At 34.8% G+C, this 20,966-nt stretch overlaps 1 protein-coding gene across 4 annotated transcripts in view; it reads right to left on the minus strand.

Annotated features, from left to right (window-relative positions):
- Positions 1-368: 368 nt before the first annotated feature.
- Positions 369-20,966, minus strand: part of LOC111517473 (ATP-binding cassette sub-family C member 4) — a 50,622-nt gene continuing 30,024 nt past the window's right edge. For 2 of the 4 annotated variants that reach the window (XM_023173645.2, XM_023173647.2), the window contains 12 exons: positions 19,812-20,866; positions 19,596-19,727; positions 19,351-19,538; positions 13,416-13,794; positions 9,979-10,129; positions 9,816-9,922; positions 8,454-8,580; positions 3,384-3,560; positions 3,201-3,319; positions 2,272-2,517; positions 1,876-2,036; positions 369-830 (listed from right to left, as the gene is read on the minus strand). In XM_023173645.2, coding sequence (XP_023029413.2) covers positions 560-830; positions 1,876-2,036; positions 2,272-2,517; positions 3,201-3,319; positions 3,384-3,560; positions 8,454-8,580; positions 9,816-9,922; positions 9,979-10,129; positions 13,416-13,794; positions 19,351-19,538; positions 19,596-19,727; positions 19,812-20,866 — 3,113 coding nt within the window. In that variant the 3' untranslated portion in view covers positions 369-559. Of the gene's footprint in view, positions 831-1,875; positions 2,037-2,271; positions 2,653-3,200; positions 3,320-3,383; positions 3,561-8,453; positions 8,581-9,815; positions 9,923-9,978; positions 10,130-13,415; positions 13,795-19,350; positions 19,539-19,595; positions 19,728-19,811; positions 20,867-20,966 lie in introns of those variants that run through there. The other 2 variants (XM_023173646.2, XM_074183517.1) reach the window with 2 other exon arrangements.

Genomic DNA, 20,966 nt, shown 5'->3' on the forward strand with positions numbered 1-20,966 from the left:
TGCTGCTCTATCATTCAGTTATAGTCAACAGTCAAACTTTTCTAGTGCCGATAGCATTAAACGGTAGTGAATAATTTCTACATGAATATTGGGTTCTTTGACAAATATATTTGTCAAGTACACAAGTTTTTCATTGGGATGTTGGAGAGTTAGGATTTATCACAGGAAATTCCATTGTTGAGATAAAATGATGTTAGTGCCAAATTGGCAGTCGGATGATTCTCAAACGTTTATCAGAATTGTAATAATGCAACATGCATTAGCAGGTCAAAATAGTAGATACTGCTGAGTATTGGATCACAAATACATTTTTGGACTCTGGTTTCGTTTTATATATATTGCTCAAAACAGATTTGATCGTTCAATAGGTAGATTATCCAGTATTTATTTTCAAAGTTCCTCAGTTGAATAATGAACATTGTTATCAGACAAGAACATTTCAAAAGTTAGTTGAGCTCTCGACAATATTGGAAATGATCAACCAATTTTTCTTAACACCTCATAACGATGAAATAAAAGTTCGTATAAGGTCTTATTGCAAATATTACGAATTCATGATCTATTTGTTTTGTTGGAAATTATTCTTGTAATACACACGAGCCACATCCATCAAATGTTTCGAAACCGAATCTCCTGTTTCCATTACCAAACTGAAGAATATTCCTTTTTTCTCGATTAAAATATGTGGGTGATCGTACTCAACCATCCTACCAGCTTCCATCACCAAAACTTTATCGGAGTCCATGATGGTATTTAGTCTATGAGCAACGGTCAAAATGGTACACTCAGAGAATTTGTTTCTTATCGTTGTTTGAATCAATTCGTCAGTCCTGGAAAAAACCAATTTGGATCTGCTTTAGGATACAATGAAAGTCATCAGAAAAGTTTACAAATGAGGAAAAAATATACAACTCAATTTTATTTGAAAAATAAATGAATCGAATTCTGTCTCCAAAGGAGACAGAATTGTATATTTTTTCCAGGTAACACGAGTACAAACTAAAACTGCATTTAAAATGAAATTGATTTGAATATTGAGTTCGATTCAAATTTTAACCAATGTAGGTACTGGTTGTAGAATTTGGTCAGTTGGAAAGAAGAAGAAAATACAAATCACCCGAAGAATGGTTTAGGAAAATGAAACCTGCAAAGCTGAATATGTAGTTTACAAATTTCCATCAATGAAATTACTGAAAACTTTTGAACTAAATTATGCGTCGAATTTATGAAAACGTGTCTGTCGAACGGAAACAATTAGGTATGAGTGTGACAAAGATTCCCATGACTTCAGCTTAGGTTTTCATATGATGATCATCAGAAATATTTAAGAAATAATTTGGGAACTGATATTCAAATTATCTTATGAAAACGGTTAGAATCCAATTCACTTGCTCTTATCTCAAATATTTTTCGGATAGGTAGAGGCATTTCTTACCGAGTACTAGATGAAATGAAGAAATTCTTAAAACAAGAATCTCACACCAGCCACAATTATGACGTTACTCTATAGTGAGGTTGAAATATTGATTTTGAAATAAGACCAATTCGCTAGCACGAAATATTTTTATAAAAAACTTCCAAGTCAGGAATTTTATCATTCAAACATATTATCATAATTATCGATTGAAAATGTCTCACATACTATTGTTCTGGTACAATATTTTACAAACAATATCCAATACTTGAGACTTGAAACTTTTCGCCGACTCACGAGAATAATCTCGTCAAATATTATCTGTTTGCTGGATATATTTCATCGTAATATATGAAACACTCAAATTTTATTATGAGAATTGATTCATAACTGCATAACATTCTCCAATGAAAACTACATAGATCCCTTCTTTTTCAAAAATGCAATTTGAAAGATTATACCTGTGATCGACATTGGCAGTAGCTTCATCTAACACAACTATTTTGTTATTTTTCAAAACGGCTCTTGCTAAACAAACTAGTTGTTTTTGTCCGGTACTGAAATTGTTTCCCCCTGCTGTGACCATCATATCGAGGGAGGAAATAGCACTTTTTAGATGTACCTACAAAAACCCTGTGTGAGTCAGAAAAGTTCGTTAAAGGATGTTAAAGATGTGATATTATTGAGTATATCATATATTCAAAACTGTCGATCGTTGAACAAATCATCTGACACCATTAAAATACCATTGATATATCCAACTTCAGTTGATTTGATTTCAGAAAGAATTTCTTTGCAAAAATATCATCAAAGTCAAATGATTCTGAAGGTTACAATAATGATTGTGTCTTGCATACCTGATCCAATGCGTCCCATATTTGACTGTCTGTGCACTGCCCAAAAGGATCCAAATTGTGACGAATGGTTTCCGAAAACAATACAGGATCTTGTGGGATTATTGATATACTTCTTCGTAGTGCATCTAACTTGATAGTTTTTGTGTCTACGCCATCAATTGATATAATTCCATCAAATTGACTTAGACTGAATAGGGCTGTTATTAGAGAAGACTTTCCGGCACCCGTTCTACCTACCACTCCTACCTGACATATTAACAATTTTCTTTTAGCACCAATTGCAATTAATTTCCGAAATTAGTTTTGTGTGTGTCATGTATTGTTTATTGCCACGAGTGACACATTTGTTTCAATTCTCCTCAAATAACCACTTAGATGAACCTTAAATGGTAACATCAAATCTCTTATTATGATTCAATTGAGTAGTTCTGAAAGGTCTAGACATGATAGTATCTACTTTGTTCTAAATGATTTTTTACAACAGTTTTGGGCCTGAAAATATAAGAAAGAAAAAAGGAAATTCCTCAGTTTATTTTGAATTTTTATATATGCGAGTCTGACATTTCAAAATACTTTTTGAAATAATAATTTTTTTACTGGAAATTAGTTCTGGTGGTAGGAGTTTCAAGACTTTTGATTTTGTTTTAATTTTTAATCTATTTCTACAATTTTTGAGGTCATCCGAAATACTAGGTACTATATGTATTTTCAAAACAAATTAGAACAAATATTGTATAAAATATATTGGTTATCAAGTGCTGCTCAGGTTGAATAATTCATCTCCGAAGATGTGTTGAAGAACTAGCTATTTTCACAAGTAATGAAATTTCGTACAGATGGGTTATTGAAACGAATATGGGCTTGAATCGTACCTCATTTGGATAACTTCAAAATCTAATAATATTCATGAATATTCTCTTTTGAATTACCTTTTCTTTTGGATTTATCGTGAACGTAATTCCTCTCAGAGCCAAGGTATCAGAATATTTCATAGAAACGTTTTTATACTCAATCTTTCCTGTTTGTGGCCATTCGTTGTGCAGAATACCTGTAGAGTTGCAGGTGTTGATAATAAAGTAAGTAAGTAAATAAAGTATAGTAGATATTTTTACCTCTGATATTCTCGTTACAGTCTTCTGTCGGAAGCTTGGAATATTCTATAATTCTTTCGATGGAAACCACGCTATGTATAACATCGATACTCCTCCTCATTCCATACTGTACGATTGCTGATAATTGAAGAGAGTGATAAATTCCTAGTCCTACAAAACTTGCATCACTTCCATTAACTGAAAAATAAAAGGTGCATTGAAGGTGGTTCACGTTATTACGTCATTATGTTACACGTTATCACACATTTGTCTATTAACAAATGTAAGGTCTACTGTACAGAGTATTTACAATATTTACATCTCTCCCACATACGAGAGCCTTAGGGGGGAAATGATTAGTGAAGGAAAAGGGGAGTATCAGTAGGATGATGCTTCAATATTGAGCCCTAGGATGCCCGCAAAGTAAAACGCTGCCTCATAGTCCCACGACAGGCCGATGGGAGGCGCCCCCACTGGTGTTAACGGATGGCTCTCTGCCCAATAGAGCCTCATTTCAGCATTTAGTCGAAGACTTCCCGCTTACTGCTGATGCTCAAGAGAGATTTATTGTGGTATTGCGGTTTCGGTATCTCATATCTGAATATAGTAGTGTTGCAAGTTTATCACTGGCCCCCCGAAGAAAGTTCATGAAAAAACTAGGTAAGAGAAATTCTGATATCATCAGCATTTCATGAATCAGTCCGTGTTTTCGGGGCTGATTATAATAACTAAAAAGCGCTGTGACGTCCCACGTCAGTATGCTTTTTGGTAGAAATTACTTGAAGAATTCATAAGACAGCCTTCTAATATAATTAGTGACCGTCTTGACTTTTACTAGATCTAACAGATCATTTAATGAAATGTATCTGTTACTGTTCGAGCAAATACGTTATTATTTACTCTGCATCGTCACGAGTCTCCGCAAAAGAGACGTCTTGAGGTTGCAGAATATGGGACAGGCGTTTAACATAGCTGGTCTGATTATTTGTTTGTAAGTTAGCAGCTTGTTGTCAACACTAAACTTAGTAAGTTTCTTCCAGAAGATGACGATTTCCGTTTTGTTAGGGTTAATATCGATTTTATTACGCTCGAATTACGGCACGACCAATTTGTCGAGGTGGATTTCAAGCTGTTGCTTCGCCACCTCCCTTGTGAATGAATGCGCCTATATCGCAGTATCATCTGCGATATAGGCGCCTGTACAGAGACTAGAAGTGCGGCAGAATCCCTGCGGGACATCTGCTTCAATTAGATAATTCATAGTTGTGGTTTGTTGTATCCGACTTCGCCAGAACTCGAATTGCTCCTCGGGGATGAGATTCATCCTATCTTCCAGGCGAAAAGATCTGCTGAAGAGAATCCTATCAATGACTTTCGCCGCCCCACTGAGTAGCGAAATAGTGCGATAGCTATCGATATGATTTTTCTTTTCCAGACTTATGGATGAGCATGCTTAAGACAATCTGGGTAGTGTTGGTGTTTGATTATAGCATTGACTACATGTACTAGTTGTACAACCCCCTTTCGCGGCAGAGTGTAGAACTGCCTCAATCCCATCGATGCCTGGGGCTTTAATTTTCCCCAGGCGCTTGATGGTTGCGATCACCTTCTTGACGTCCGTGATTCACTTCAGCAAGGTCGTCTCCGGTATCGTCGGCGCCGATCTGCTCATTATGTTGTTTGCAGGGCTAGTGGTAGCTTTGTGTTAAAGAAAACAATCAGTAGAATGCACTTTATGTTAGTATAATTACAATCACTTCGAAGTTTGAATGAATACGTTGAACCATTAAACGTAAATTATAGAATGTCCAATACATTTTTGCATTCTAAAAAATGAAAGAATGTTCATCAGGAACTATCAATAACCGAACAGATCAGAGAGTTTTTCATTCTATTCATTTCTATAACAACTTATTTTGAAAGCTATTTTTACGTTCTGCAGTTTGAAAGTGCGATAGTATATATTCATAGAGAAAACCACAAAATTTAGACTCGTGTTATTTTGAGAAGTTGAGAATTTACGAAGTTATTTTCTAAATATACTTTTCTTTATTAACGCACAACAATATTTGGATCTATCAGTGACAATAACACAATTTTCACATTGACAACTTCAATAGTAGTTTCCTCAGTCAAAATCATATCTGAGAGACACCCATTGCTTTCACCTATGTCTCTAGTATTTCCTCAATTTTGTGTCTTGAGGAAAATAAAAAACTAATATACAAGAATATTTGTTCCCGTCATTCATTTTTGTGGATAATGGTGGACTCCCTGAGGAATATATCATCAAATTTTTTGGAGGCAATCTGATGATAGATGTTGGTGATGAAGGGTAGATCGGAAACCTCTGGCGTGATATGAGTTCAAAACAAGCATTTCATCCAAAAACCAGAACTGCCAAGTTAGTCGATGAACAATGTATGTTCTGGCTCACTTAAAGGTCGTGCGTCGTTGGTAAGTGTTTCATAGAGAAACTTTAGTGAGTGGGAAAGAGAAACGTGTGACTTTATCGATGCAGGATGGAATGAGTATCGTAGAGAATCAAAGAGCGTGGGCCCCTACCCCCTTGGGTCCACTTGGGACACCGCCTCACCTGTTGGGCCCCCTTGTCACGTACCAGTCACGTGGTCCTAATTGAAAAAAGTTTATCGGTATCAGAATTGAATGCAGGTCGTCAGCGTGGTAGACGTTGTCCTAAGCCTCGACACCAACCTACAATATTGGAAGTAATTGTATAGCAGTTGTTTTGTCGGGACCGAAATTGACTCATTCTCTATACTCATCCTCTTTTCTGGATTTCTGTATAATTTCAGGGAAATTGTAACTTCTTGTAGAAGAAAATATCCTTAGATTTGGGAAATAATTGATGTTTCATATAAAGGTGTGTGCGTATGTGTGTGTAAGAGAGAGAGAGACACGTGTGACATAATCGATGCAAAGTGGGATGGAGATGGTATCGAGATTATACGTCGTTTATGGGGCGATAGGGCCCCATAAACATTGAAATTTTACAACCTCGTTAAACTGTAATTTTTTTAAATGGCGTATTTTGACGCACCTTGTATACTCCACTTAATGTCCGTTACATCATCGCCATGTTTTTTTCTATAATCATGTATTCTACTACATCTCGTACACATTAACACGCACGCAAAACGACCGAAAGTACTCTTTCTTCCGTGTAAATCAATGTTTGTATGAAAGTTGTTTCGAAAAGGCTTTTTCTGTCAGTTTGTATCTGAAAGCAGATTGAATTGATAGGGAAGCTGGCATGCGACCTTCTTCACTGTGATCTTAGCAGATCTTTGGTTATCAGATCCTTTCATCTAGCTTGATATCTTCAATGAAACTCTGAAGCCCTAATATTGGCTTCTTCGTACAGCCTGTAGCCTCTTAACTGTTATTTATGGGTGAAGGTATCTTCTTGACTAATTTTGCCTGCCTCATTCCTGGAAGCTTGTTCCATCAGTGTGTAGCTATTTGGCTTGTATCCATGAATTGAAAGATCTCTTTATACTTTTTTCCATCAGTACAAAGAAGGGTTCTGGACTTATCATGGCTTTGGATGCACCTTCACGAGCTATAGCATCGGCCTTTCTATTGCTCTTGTATCGTTCGTGTAAGGATATCCAGGCAAAGGAAACTCTATTGCGGAAACCTAGCTCATTTTATGCGCTAAGACAGCTTTCTATGAGTTGTGAAAAGACTTGGTAGGAGCTGAGCGCCTCAATTGTGCTCAGCTGTCAGAAAAAATGACAATGGTTCTCAACCTTCTGCCTGACCATTTATCCCACCCAGTGTTCGATAGCCGCAACTTCCAGGTGGGCCATTTTTCCACTTCTCTATGCTTGGTATGATAATAATCGGAGTTGGCCCCTGCATCAGCCCGTGTGTCACCATTCGGGCTACCTCTCCATTTTTTATTGAAATGATCGCTGAGGTATTTCCGTTCCTCAGTTTTGAAATGTGGTGGTGCACTGTCTTGTTGTAGCAACATTCTAACTCTTGTTCCATATGAAACTCTGTCCAATAAATTCGAGAACTTATGCTGAAGAAATCTTACTTATTTTCTTCCAGTGAGATACCCAACCAAAAATTATGAAGCGATAACTCTTTTTCCGAGAATTCCACCCCAAACATTCAGTGACCAACGCTGTTGATGGTTCAGGCAACGAACAAAATGGAGGTTTTCCGTTGGATTATAATGATAATAATGCATGTTATGCCGATTCACAGTTCCATTTTTATGGACAGTCGTTTATCAGAAAATAACACGAGATCGAAAAAATAATTTTCCAGATTGATATTTTCTGAGCCTTATCGGCTTAACTCTTGATTTAATGTATGTGGTAAGGATGAAATTTGCTTGCTCTTATCATTCAAGAAACGCTGGTTTGAGAAAATCCTAATTCCCTGCTCAGGTCTCGGCTACTCACATGGCGATTTTGAACAAGGTGAACAGCAATTTGAAATGTATTCTCTTCATTTGTTACAGGGCAGACATGTTCGGTTGGTTGGTTTTGGGAAAAAATTTCAGTGATATTCATTACTACACCAACGGTTCCAATCAGTATATCTATCACAAGTTTGTTTGAAGGTGGTTGACAATGTTTCGTGATGTATTTCATCAGTTCGGACTTCTATTGTCTAATATAATATAAATTGATTTGGAATCCCTGAAAGAAATTAAAAAGATTAACAGAAAAATAACAATTTCATTAAACAAAATACTGAAATTAGAAAAAATAACATACATGCAGCAACCAAAAAAAATTAAATTTTAATAAAATTGTTATTTTTCTGTTAATCTTTTTAATTTCTTTCAGGGATTCCAAATCAATATAAATATATTATATTGGACAATGGTAGTGTATCACAAGTTGTAATGTTATCTCGATTGGTGCTTTGGAGGACATGAGACATGTCTCTTATTCCGAAACACCGATGTCCGCCATTGATCGAAGTTTCGATCAACTCCACCGCGTCAATTGGTTTATTTTTCTATGTGATCGGGTAAGCGTCAAATTAAATGATTGTCTTTTTCATTGAACAACATCCCAAGTAATAAATTCATGGTTCAATACTTACAGGTATTATGAAGTGCGATGAAAAAGTAGACTGTGGTTGCTATGATTATGATACCAATGAAGTCCACCCAAAAGGAAAACGAATGAGCGCAAACATTACAAAGTCGTGCTGCGCTTGTATATGTATCCTGAAAATGTTTTAAACTGTGATCTGGAATTTTACTGGAAAAAATGAAATGTCACACTATCATTACAGATAAACTTAGAATGTAGAAGATATTTGGAATATGGAAACTTTAATTTTGATGAAAAATTCAGAGATGATGAGAGATTGTATAAACTAAAGAATTGCATGCGGAAATAACGGAAAATTATATATGATTTTTTTTCTAATGACTTGAAAAAATCAATGATGTTATATTTCTTAAAGTATGATTATTGCCTTTTTCAAAACTTACGTACAATCGATTCATTACTATTTTGATATTCTACTATTTTTTCAGTTTTTTTCTATATATCGTTGATTACAATGCATTCCAGTTAAAACTGGCTACCATGAATGAATTATTCAATATTGAGAATGTGAAAAATCGTGAAACACATCAACTTTATTCTCAGAAGGTCACTTTTCTATGTGAAAATCAACTCCTCGTCAGTCACCAGCTTTGTTTTTGGCCGCTTGTTTCAAGTGAAACATTTGTTACGATATCGGAAATTGCAATAAAAATTTCAATATGAAGCGTTATTGCATAAGTACGTTGGATATATTGAAAATTAATTGGAACACGATTTTATTATCCATCATTTCTGTGAAAGTCAGTTCTTGGACTCTTTCTCAACTTGAGCAGTAAGGTCTAGTACTCTTATCATTGGTTTAGAATTTAGAATTATGATTTGATATTGAATTGAATTCAAATTACTATATGATTTTCGTTTTATTGTAGTTTTCACTTTGATACCGAATGCTATTTTTGAAAATAAGATAAAACTGACGTCAGGACCATTCGGTCTACATTTGAACAAAGTTCTTATATCAAGTCAAAAATCAACTGTTTCAAAAAAGAAGAGTTCTTCAACTTCTATAAATGAGTCGTGGAGAGTGTTCCTAGGAATTCAATCTCTAAAAACCATAGATTGTGTAGGAAATATGATCACGAATGGGACTTTTCAGGGCTCCGGTTCAATTTAGATGTAGGTTTTGTAGTTTAAATTACAGAGACATAAAAGTGACTTCTCATCTGGCCTTCAAAATTGAAGATGAATTCTTCAACATATGATTATCGGGGCTCTCGTTTATTGTACATGAATTGGTTTTGACTTGTCTGTGGTTTCCAAAAGTGGTGTCTTCTGAATGAAAGTCATCATGCTCACATCTTCGAATTTATGAAAATATATATAAATATTGAAAACAAAATTCACTGACCATCAATTTGTAAAATTGTGTTTTAAGCGTATGTTCCATCTCACTGGCTCTTATAGTTGTGATACCCATTAAAGAAGAGATGAAAAACGAAAATACTGGAGATTTAGCTGAAAGGTACAAAATTGTGTTATGTAATTTCAGTCAGAATTTCTCTTCCACTCACCCACTACCTCCAAGTGCTTCGTTTGTTTTCCAATCACAGAAATTAAATTCTGCAACTTCCAATACACGTAAAGTACTACCATCATAAATGGAAACATGTACCAGTTCGTCGTAATGATAACTACTACAGTGGCCGTGGTAAAAAAGTATACCTGAAAATATTGAGATCAGAAATGATTCAGTTTACAACAGCAGCCAGCTGAGTATCTAAGAGATTCTAGTTATGTATTTCCTACCTGGTTATTCTGTCAAATTTTCATCCGACTAGAGGTCGTAATTTGTACTACATAAGGTAGATATGACAAAACTACTGCTTTTGCTATAAACACTTCTAGTTTTTAAAAAGAATAACTCCGCTGATAGCTGACACTTTTGATACAGTCCATAAATGGTTATAACAAAATCATCTCAAACTTATTTCACAAACAATGGTACACAGATAGCCCAAACCTTCTCAGAATATTTTTTCGGGATCTGAAGTTAGAGAATCGAATTATTCTAGAATATTCTCAATATTCCATGAAATATTTCAGTAATATGAGGAAAAGATAGGATCAATTTTGCGTTGATGTAACATAAGCAATATTGGTTCAATGAACAAAATTTCAAACGTTTTTTCTTTGTCACCTTTTTGCAATATGGGTAAAAATTTTCTGATTTGAAGGTTTGATATCGTTTTTGTACAGGATTACTTTTTGAACAGTTTTGGTACTACATCAGTTTCATTCATTCTTTCATTCGGTGTATCATCACTAATTGGATGAAATTCGAAAAAAAAATCTGGGAGCTTTACGTTCTTGTGTCAAGTTTGTCTCTCAAAAAATAAACAGCAGGTACACAACCTTCGACTCACTGAACAATTCAGCTGCACGAAACGAAATAAATTATTACGGTACGAAACTTCAGAGGGTGATTCGTTAGGTCATTTTGAGGAAAAAAGTTTCCATGAACATTGTTTCAGAGATACAGGGCGATACAGTTAAAAAAACGGTATTTATAAAATATCATAAATATCCTTACACCAATTTGGTTGAAATTTGCTACAGTTATTTGAAATAATAAGGTGCTAATTTAGCCTGAACTGATTGGAATTGTTAGGTCCAGTGGCGTCCCAGTGGGCACCACAGCCAACAATATTGGGAAAAAAATCGCCACTGACTTTTTCGTAGTTTTTTTTAATTTTTTTAATTGAGCAACTGAAAATACAACTATTTCATCGCCTGTGTTTCCTTTATATCAAGCTTTGTTTTCGAGAAAAAAATCACTTCTAATTATTATCCACGGACAACATAAAATGAAAACCAGAAGTAAATAATAAACAGTTTCGACCTTAAAGTGAATGAGCAAAATGTTTATTTTCTGATGAAATACTTGACTGAAATCGATTTGTTATTGATTGTGGAAGAACAGTTCAGTTGTTGAATTTATTCAGGAAGTGAACCGAACTTTGCCCTTTATTTTCAAAAATTTTTTCTGTTGGTGTATTGTTTTAATCTTGTTTTTTTATACATTTTTTGGAAATAATAAAGACTTATTATTATTATCATTATTATTATTCCTTACGGCATGACAATTGTCAATTATTCTATTCCTCAAGTCATTCACATCTACTATGGCAGTTTTATAAATAAAAACCTTCAGATGACCCATAAATGAAAATCTAGAGTATTCATATCAGGACGTCGAACTGGCCAATTTTGAGGTCCTTCACGTCTAATCCAGTGATTAGGGTAGGTGATGTCGAGTGTCCAGTGCTAATTGTTGCTGAAAATCAGTTTTTCTGATAACGTGGGGATCTACGTCGGCCCAAAAATGGTCATTGTGAAAGTTCATAATAGCATCTTGTGAAATATTCGCTTCATCCGTGAATGAAATATTTGGTAAAAAAATTGTTATGGTAGAGCCTCGGTTTTTGAGCTGACTTTCAGCTGAAGTGCAATTTTTCTGGTACTATTTGAAAGATCTTCTTTTATCGTATCAAATATAGCTTCGTCTAGTTTGGAACTTGTTACAGTTCTGGTCTTCCAGCACCTGAATTTTGATTAAAACTCCTAGTTTGACAATCTTGTACGTAGCGTTCTAAACGTTTCAGCACATGGAATTACACATGAAATCACTGCTAATTGACATCTCTGACTTTCACTGATATGACAACACTATCACTGTCAGCTAGTATCTAAAACAGGTATTCATGATATGCAAAGTGGCTTGAATTTTTTTCTCGAAAGCAAAGCTAAATATGAGGAATACACAAGTTGTAGTTATAGTTGATTGATTGAAAAAAATAAAAAACTACAACAAGCCAGTGGCGTAATTTTTTTCCTAATATTGTTGGCTGTGGTGCCCAATAATTTTAATATAGTTAGGGCTGAGTAAGCGTCTTATCAGTTTAAATAACTATAGCAAATTTCAATCAAATCGTTGTAAGGACATTTATTATATTTTATAAATATCGTTTTTTTTTACTTCAACATCCTGTATCTCAGAAACAAAGCAACTCTGGACATATGCTCATGAGAAGTTTTCTTCAAAACGACCTAACGAATCACCCTTTGAAATTTTGTACCGTAGTTAAGAAACACCCTGTGCGCGTTGAAAACGCACATCCTGTGGTGAAGTACAGCTTTTGGATGCCACTCAAAATCATCATGTATGCAAACTTAGTTAATTTCCTCTACATTGTTTCTTCATTCATTGTGTCACCACGATTCGTTTCAAATTTGTAAATTATTAAAGGAAGCACACAGCATTGACACAGAATAATCAAAAGAATTGTTGTTGCCGATACTATGCATGAATTTACACTGAAAATAAAATTTAAAAAAAAGCATTCTTTGTGGCAATTAAGATTCAAAATGAATATTTTTCAATTCATTGATAAGTAACGTGTTGGATTGAATGTAATTCATTCACTTTCATGAAGTTGCCGTAATTTTGTTATGTTGATAATGATATTTTAATGAAATTCTGGTTACAGATACTTGCAAGCTATTTGAATCCAGTGGCATAGTGAATTTTTAAAAGAAAAAATAGCGAATGAAAATTCGAAATTTTTGCCCCGTAATAGAGAGGAAAGAGTGGGATGAACCACCGTTCCACAACCATGTGGTACGGTAGTTCGACCTCACAGCCGGACAATCGATTTTCTTTGCCTAACGTCCAAACCGTGCTAGTAATCACACGTTAAAAGGTAAGATTTCATCAATTCAAAGCTAGCACGAGTTTCGACGTTAACCGAAAAATAGATTTCGAACAGACACTTTTTTACTTGACAATTAACAAAAATGTTACAATTGGTTAATTGATTGGAATTTTAAGTGGGTTTTTTTCAATCTGAGTAGAACAGTCTGTATGAAAGATTGATTAAATGTAAATCTACTGCGATAAACTCTTTGTTATTATTTTATTTTTAATTGTATTAGGTCACAACATTTTTACCTCGCAAACACTTTTCACTGATTCCGGGAACGATTCGTCAATGGTTCCCATATCTGAGGAAAACCTATTTAATATTCTTCCGCTAGGATACATATTGAAAAAAGACATCGGAACCTTCAATAGATTGTGGAACATATTTTCGTGTAATTTCTTCGAAGCAGCTACAAAAAATTTGATTATCCTGTGATTACAATATACTGTCACAAAAATGATTGCAAACATGAGGCCACTATAAATGATCACTCCTTCTTTGGATTCGGCTGATATCCTCCTAGAAACGTTTGGGACTATTCCATATTCATAAAGTGATATATTTTGGGTAGTGTTTATTGTTACTAATACTGTTTCTTTGACGCCACTGGAATATTCTTTTCGGCACCTACAAAATAGATCGAATGAATATCTGATAAAATATATGAATGTTATATGTTGTTTATTGACCTTCTCTATTCATACCCAGGGTGACATGTATCAATGCCAATGCTGATTTGCTGAATCGACATCCGGCGATACGCAGTTCTTACAACGACGACATAAATACTCCCTATTTTCTTTTTTACACGCTTTATATTAGCTTCACCTGTATGTATGTATGTATGTTTTTTAGTTTGCAACTCTCAAGCTTGGGATATGTATTTGACAGAATCATCGACATTATTGCTTGATCTATTTGCGGGCAGATGACGCTGTACGTAACCTCCTTGATATAGTTCGAACTCAATTTACATGTATTTCTTCATTTGGAAAAAGAATTTTTTTTCATTAACACTTGCGCCTGCTGCCTTACTTGGGTTAGGTAGCTGATTTTCAGGCTACCTCTCCGGAATCGGAAAATATCAATGGTCATTTTTCTGAACATTACACGGCTGATTGATCCCAAAGTTTAGGAAAAAAAATATAGTTTCAAAAGAATGAAAAACACGCTTTGATAGCATACCAAACTGAAAAATAAAAAATAAATATAGTTTAATAAACTGAAAAACATGCTTTTAAAGAACATCGAACTAAAAAGGTATTTTAAAAAAAAATAAGATTAAAACAATAACGAACGAAAAAACTAGTATTATTGTGAAAAAAGCGTGGGCGCTTTGTGCCATATTTTTTATATATTGTTACGTTTTCCCCCGTGAATTGAACAATAATTGCCTACACTGAATAATCAAACTTAACTTTATTTTACTTTGAAAACAACAAACACTTCAACTAAAAATTTCAACTATTATTTTAATATCTATCGCTTTACTAGATTACTTCACGTACCGCACTGTTACATCCACCTCACTGTGTACTTGATTGTCTGAATATGCTTGCAGCCAGCATTTAAATATCGCGATGGAACAGCGTATAATTTCGCTGAAGTTCTATGGACATCGGTGGCATGTTTCTTGCTCTTTCTCGAGCGGCAGGTAACATTGGATATCCCATGCTCACAGCTACGTCACGTTTGGATTCCAGTGGCAGCCGGCGTTATTTCCTTTCGAGCATGATTTACAACAGTATCAAGCGCCCCGCCCGTCGCTTTTTTCACAATAATACTTGTATTTTTCGTTGGTTAGTTGTTTTGAGTTCATTTAAAAAAAAATCAACTTTTTAGTTCGATGTTCTTCAAAAGCGTGTTTTTTAGTTTTTTGAACTATATTTATTCATTTTCAAACTATGTTATCTCCTATAAATACCGTCCTGCGTGGCGAAATGAGTTAGTTACAAGTTTGTTATTTTTGTATTCGAATTACCTCATATTATTGTGTATTCTGTTACTTAAGGGAACACAGTACTGTTTCCTTTTTTCAAAATGAATAATTATTTAGAAACTTTCATTTCAGAAGTGAGATACAACATGGATCAGATGTGTTACATTATCATTCATTCTCATAGTGTTATAATTTGAAGTTAGTCTTTAAAAATTAAAACAAACGTTTGCAAGTGAACTTGCTGTAACGGATTGAATGAATGAGCTTAAGTGATCTTGAACAGTAAACATAATGCATCGTTGTTTGTTGTTTCTGGAGATGTATTACACATGAAGACTTTTCTAGAAAATAAAAGCGGTCTGTTGAATTTTGAAGTTTTTATGAAATATTCGAGTACAAGTACAAGCAGGAGGTTCTTTGTCTTATCTAATGAAGTTGTTGAATAATACATTTTAACACATAGGCGTAACACCGTCATTTGAAGGAAATTAGGAGTAATAGATGAGTCGCAAGATGACGCCAAGGAATCGCTGGATGGCAAGCGAATATGTTGTGTTTAGAGCGCAGTTCTGATTATTCCTGAATTGATTGTATATCACATCTACTCATACTTGAAATTCTTTTTTAGCAAATTCTAGAACCAAGGGTACATCGTCTTCAAAAGCCGGGGAATGTATGAAATAAAGTACTCTCTTTACGACTGTAGATTTTCGAAGAACGTACCACACGAAGATTGGAAAGAGTTCATTACGCAAGTGACTTCATCATGAATGAAAAATGCACTAGATTCTATGAAAAACGAATAAAAAAAAAATACAAACTCAAATTTCCACCAACGTAAACGTGATCGAATATATGCGAAACGACATACGCTTGAAATACTTGTCCTGATCGAAATACCAGAGAATGGGACAACCCATCGTATTGAATGTGTTTGCAATATATTCAAAAATTGCCTTGTTTCAATATCGAAAGATGACATCGATCATTTTAACCAAATCGACTTTTGACCCCCAATTTTTGAAGTTGCGGCCGTCGAATCATATGTGAATTTTAAGAATACTTTTATGGTGCCAAAATACAAAGTTTATACAAATGTCCAATTTTCTAGGCAAACCCCCTAAAATGACTGGACTATGTGAAATTTTACTTGAATACGCTCTTTGAATATTCCAAAAATTATTGACTATACTTGAATATGGCGAACACTAACATATGGTTTTCCATAAACAAGCTGTCGCACCCTTGCCAACGACAACCATTTGAAGTCGAAATTCGTGCGATACACGAATTGACAAGGTCTTACCCTCTGAAGTGCGATTCCTAGCATGAGTTGGACGATAGGCAAATAAAATAGATCATCCTGCTTCGCGGCTTGAACCACCGTTTCACCTGACGGTCGACTGAATGAGTGGACGAAATCAACAATGCGAACCTAAGCAGCTACCGTTCCACTACGGTATTATTAAAGACTTTCATTATCATTGTGGTCTGAAAAAAGGAAGATTGAGGTGGGGTCAGAAGATATCAATTTCTCACATTCAATGAACTGACAATTTTAAGTAAAAGAAAAGTAAAGGAAGTAGGAACTGGAATATCGAGATATAAAAAAGTCCAATAGAATTTTGTTGAACTTTTAGATTAAATTTTATATTTCGAGAATGGGGAAAAGGATGAGCTGCTGCCAAGCGTCTTTCATGAAAATAATTGGATTATGGCAATCCAAAATGAAATAAATAAGTGCAGCTAGATGCAGATTTTCGGCAATTCAGTAGAATGAGTAGAAAATTTGTTCAATAATTTCAAAGAATGGGGCATACGAGAAGTTGAAGAGGGAAGTGAATGAAGAGACCATGGAAGATTCGAATGAAAAATTCCATAACTAGTTCAATAATTTGAAAGAACTCGAGCACACCCACTTGATATGCTAATGGTTTCTTCTTTGGCAGAGTACTCGTACACTGGTTCAGACGACGACATTCTTATTGGCATCAATAATCATGATTGTGAAGCTTTTTGTTAGCATAGGCTAGCCAACTTTGGAGCAGATGTCAGCAACCGTAAGGTACCTAATAGAACAAAGACAAAATCTAAAATATGAAAATTGGAATAGAAAAATTCATACTAATGTAGAAAGGAAAAACTTCTCGACTTCCCAGAAAGATTCTGAGGAAAAACTGATTTCCCTCACATGACATCACTTCTCTTCAACATTGACAAACTGATCAGAAAATCGGAAAACAATATCCAAATCATAAAAAGGAAAATAAAAAACTTGGTTTTTGTCTTCAAAGTCTATAACCAATAATTATGAAGTCTATTAATAATTTAGGTTCCTATTCATTGAAAATCATTGGCTTGTATCCATTAACTGAAGCCTCATAGAGCAGATTTTTTCAAAGCTCTGAAGCACTATATGACAATAAATGATCACGGAGGGCTCAGCATTATGATTGTTTCAAACTATGCAGCAGAGTACCTTGATTTCATTGAGCTAATACATACTCTTTGGAATCTTCAGTATTATTGTACAGTGATATCTTATAAAACCGCCTTGCACCAAATTCTTGAGCGGCGTACGCAGAATCTGTCTCAGGTGGAGGAACAAACTCCTATGAACAGGTAAGCAAACGTTTGCGCTCAAGTGATAATTCACCAAAACCAGAGGCGAAAAAGCCCTGCACGGTTGAATCTAAGGCATCGTCAGGTTGTCACGGGTACCAAGGAGTAAATCTTGCACTTTGAGTATCCGAGTATCCTGCCCCACTGGGGACCGAATCATGTTTTTAAAGTTCGGCAGAGCCGAACTCTAATCATCTGACCTGAAAGACCACTCACCATATAAACTAATCGGCTTCGTTAAGGAGCTGGGATTATTGGGTAGAGTGTGAATAGGTGTGAGCCACAATAAACCCTTACGGGTTGCGATGGGAGGTCGAATAGACCCACTCACTTTGGACCTAACCTAATCTAATAGTGATACCGTTTACAGTAACAGCTCCATATCTTTTTAACGTAGATTATGGAAAAATGGCCAATAAATAATGTAACCTGTACATTTTTAGACTGTAATATATCTGCATATTTGAATTCTGCATCGCTTGATTCATAAAGCGTTTTGGACTTTGCTATGCAAATACAAGATGTCTTTGGTGTGACATGAAATAAAATAGAATGGGACTCGGAAAAATCGGTTATTTGGAAATGAAAAAAATACAGGAATTGCAAAATTTACATGCAAGGTGTAGATAATGATTTCTGGAAAAAAGTTATCGTTTGTGATTTATATTTTGTGTTCTGCTATTTGGAATAAATCTTATTTCAAATTGAAAGTTCCAAATGGAACATCTGTTGTAGAATATATCAAAAACATCCCTTCCTTCAAAACACCAAAATCGCAACTTTCTGGAGGAGAAAGTCTACTTCCGTTCCTGAAGACGCCATCTCGGTTGATGAAAGCGCCTTGGGAAGGGTGTTTGGTTGAAGTGTTTGTTTTGGATTTACATAAAATGATTCATCTATTATCAACTGATCACAATGTGTCTTATCTCAAATACTAGTAGGTAATTTTATTCGTTATTATTGGTAAAAATAGCGCTTCCCTGAAATGGATGGTATCAATTCGTCATTTCACCTCTCCATAGTTCATCAAATTTTGATTAGTTTGAGATTTCAACAGTTTCGATTTGATATTGATGATGCCATTTAAAATGTTCTATTCAAATAAAAAAAAATTACTCACCGTTACGCTCTCGCAAGACAATTTCCAACTTTTAAGAAATTTTATTTACACCTCCCATGTGATCTATTTCATCCTTACACGTGTCCAATTGTTTTGTGATCCGAATGATTTTTCTTATACATGTGATTCATTTTATATATAAAAGTCTCGGATGTTCTTATGATTGTTATAATGGTTATTTCAATCTATTTTATTTATACCACGTATGATTAATTTTATATCTACTTACACGACTACAAAGTTTTTGAATGTTCTGTATATATTTATTTCACCCTTTTGTTAACCTTATACTCATTATTAATTTCAGTATCTGAAGTTATAAAAATTTATTTACACCACGCACAAGCAACACCTGTTGCTTCTGTGGGTTTCCCAATGTTTATTTGCAAAATGTATAGCCTTATTATGGTTGCTGTTTTTCTTTTGTGTAAATAAACGATGATGATGATGAATATAGAGAACAATTTTGTTTTCAAGAAATTATTTCCATTGATTGTCTTACCACAAAGCAAGCCAGTAGTCAGAAAATGTATAGAGTGAGTACACAACTGTGAACAAAAATAAATTAAATATTAAGCTCCAAAAACTTCCACTCGACTTCAAGTACTCCAGAATAGCATTATTATTTCTTGGTGTGTCCTCTTCGGATAAATCTTGAAACTTCTTGCCAGTTTCAAAAACAATTTTATCCTGAAAAATATTGTACAAGTAGTAGATTCAAATCAAAATGTAACTATAATCTTGTACATTATCTTTCAGTATTAATTCTTTTTTGTTGTGTTCATTCAATTCACTTTGTGTATCTACTTCACTCAATACAATGTCTCTGTTTCTTTCTGCCGTCAATTCTTTCAAGCTTCCGTAAGCTCTCCCTACACCCTGAAACAACAGTCATTTGTAAATTTTTGTGTTTATGATATTTCATGTTATAAACAAACCAGAACATACAAGAACTTAACATACCTTATCAATGAAAATAATCAAATCAGCTTTTTCTAGGTAATGGAGCTGATGAGTTACTATTAACCTTGTTTTTCCTTTGAGATAAGTCAAAATGCAACGATCGAAGAGATGTCGCCCTACTTCAGTATCTACTGCAGACAAAGGGTCATCTAGTAGATAAATGTCGGAATCCCTGTAGATGGCCCTGGCCAAATTGATGCGAGCTTTCTGACCTCCACTCAATATGACTCCTCTTTCCCCCACCAGGCTGAAGTCGCCATTGGGGAAACGTTCGAAATCGACTTCCAAGTTACATGCATTTATAACGTTTTTGTATTTCAAATCATGATACTCTTGTCCAAACAGAATATTTTCTCGAACTGTTGAACTGAACAACCAGGTTTCCTGGGAGCTGTAAGCTATTGAACCACCCACCATAATTTGACCAGACTTTGGGAATAATTCTCTGAGTAATAAGTGTAGAACTGAGGATTTGCCTGATCCTACTTGCCCAACTATAGCACACAAAGTACCAGGGGCGATATCTATTCCATCTAAACGTAGCTGAAACTCACTGTCTGGAGAATATGCTGCTGTAACATTATTAAATAAAATTCTCCCAACTTCGTGACCTTCTTCGTTTTTCCTTGAAACTTCTTCTAGTAGCAATAACTCATTAACTCGATCGAATGTGACTAAAGACTCCAGTGTTACTGCTACTCCTCGAGGAAACCAAACAAGAAACACGTTACGCAAGACCGACATGTATTGAAAACAGGAAAATACTGCATCGGATGTAATTGTTTTGTTGATAAAAAATATCGAAATTATCGATAGATATGAACTAATTTTCTGTATCGTTTTATTGTAGAAAAAAACTTGCCAGGTAAGGTATTTCATTATTTGCTCCAACTCTAATTCTCTGGCCAATTCAACAAGTTTTTCGAAAGGTTTTTCCCATGCATACAATTTTATGACCTTTATTCCAGATATAATCTCATTCATGAGCTTTACCCTAGTGTCTACTGCTTTGGCGACTTTCCGGCGAAACGTTGAGGAAAGTTTTCCCATAATTACTGAAAAACAATGATCACATCAAATCGTAGGTCTGTACAAATGCAGTTTCAAACTTTTTCAACTCAAGGTTAAAATCATGACAAAAATAAGGATTACCTA

Source organism: Leptinotarsa decemlineata, unplaced genomic scaffold (assembly GCF_025532065.1).
Source record: "Leptinotarsa decemlineata unplaced genomic scaffold, Ldec_3_MD MMD2_tig00026340_RagTag_RagTag, whole genome shotgun sequence".
NCBI classification, from domain to species: Eukaryota; Metazoa; Arthropoda; class Insecta; order Coleoptera; family Chrysomelidae; genus Leptinotarsa; species Leptinotarsa decemlineata.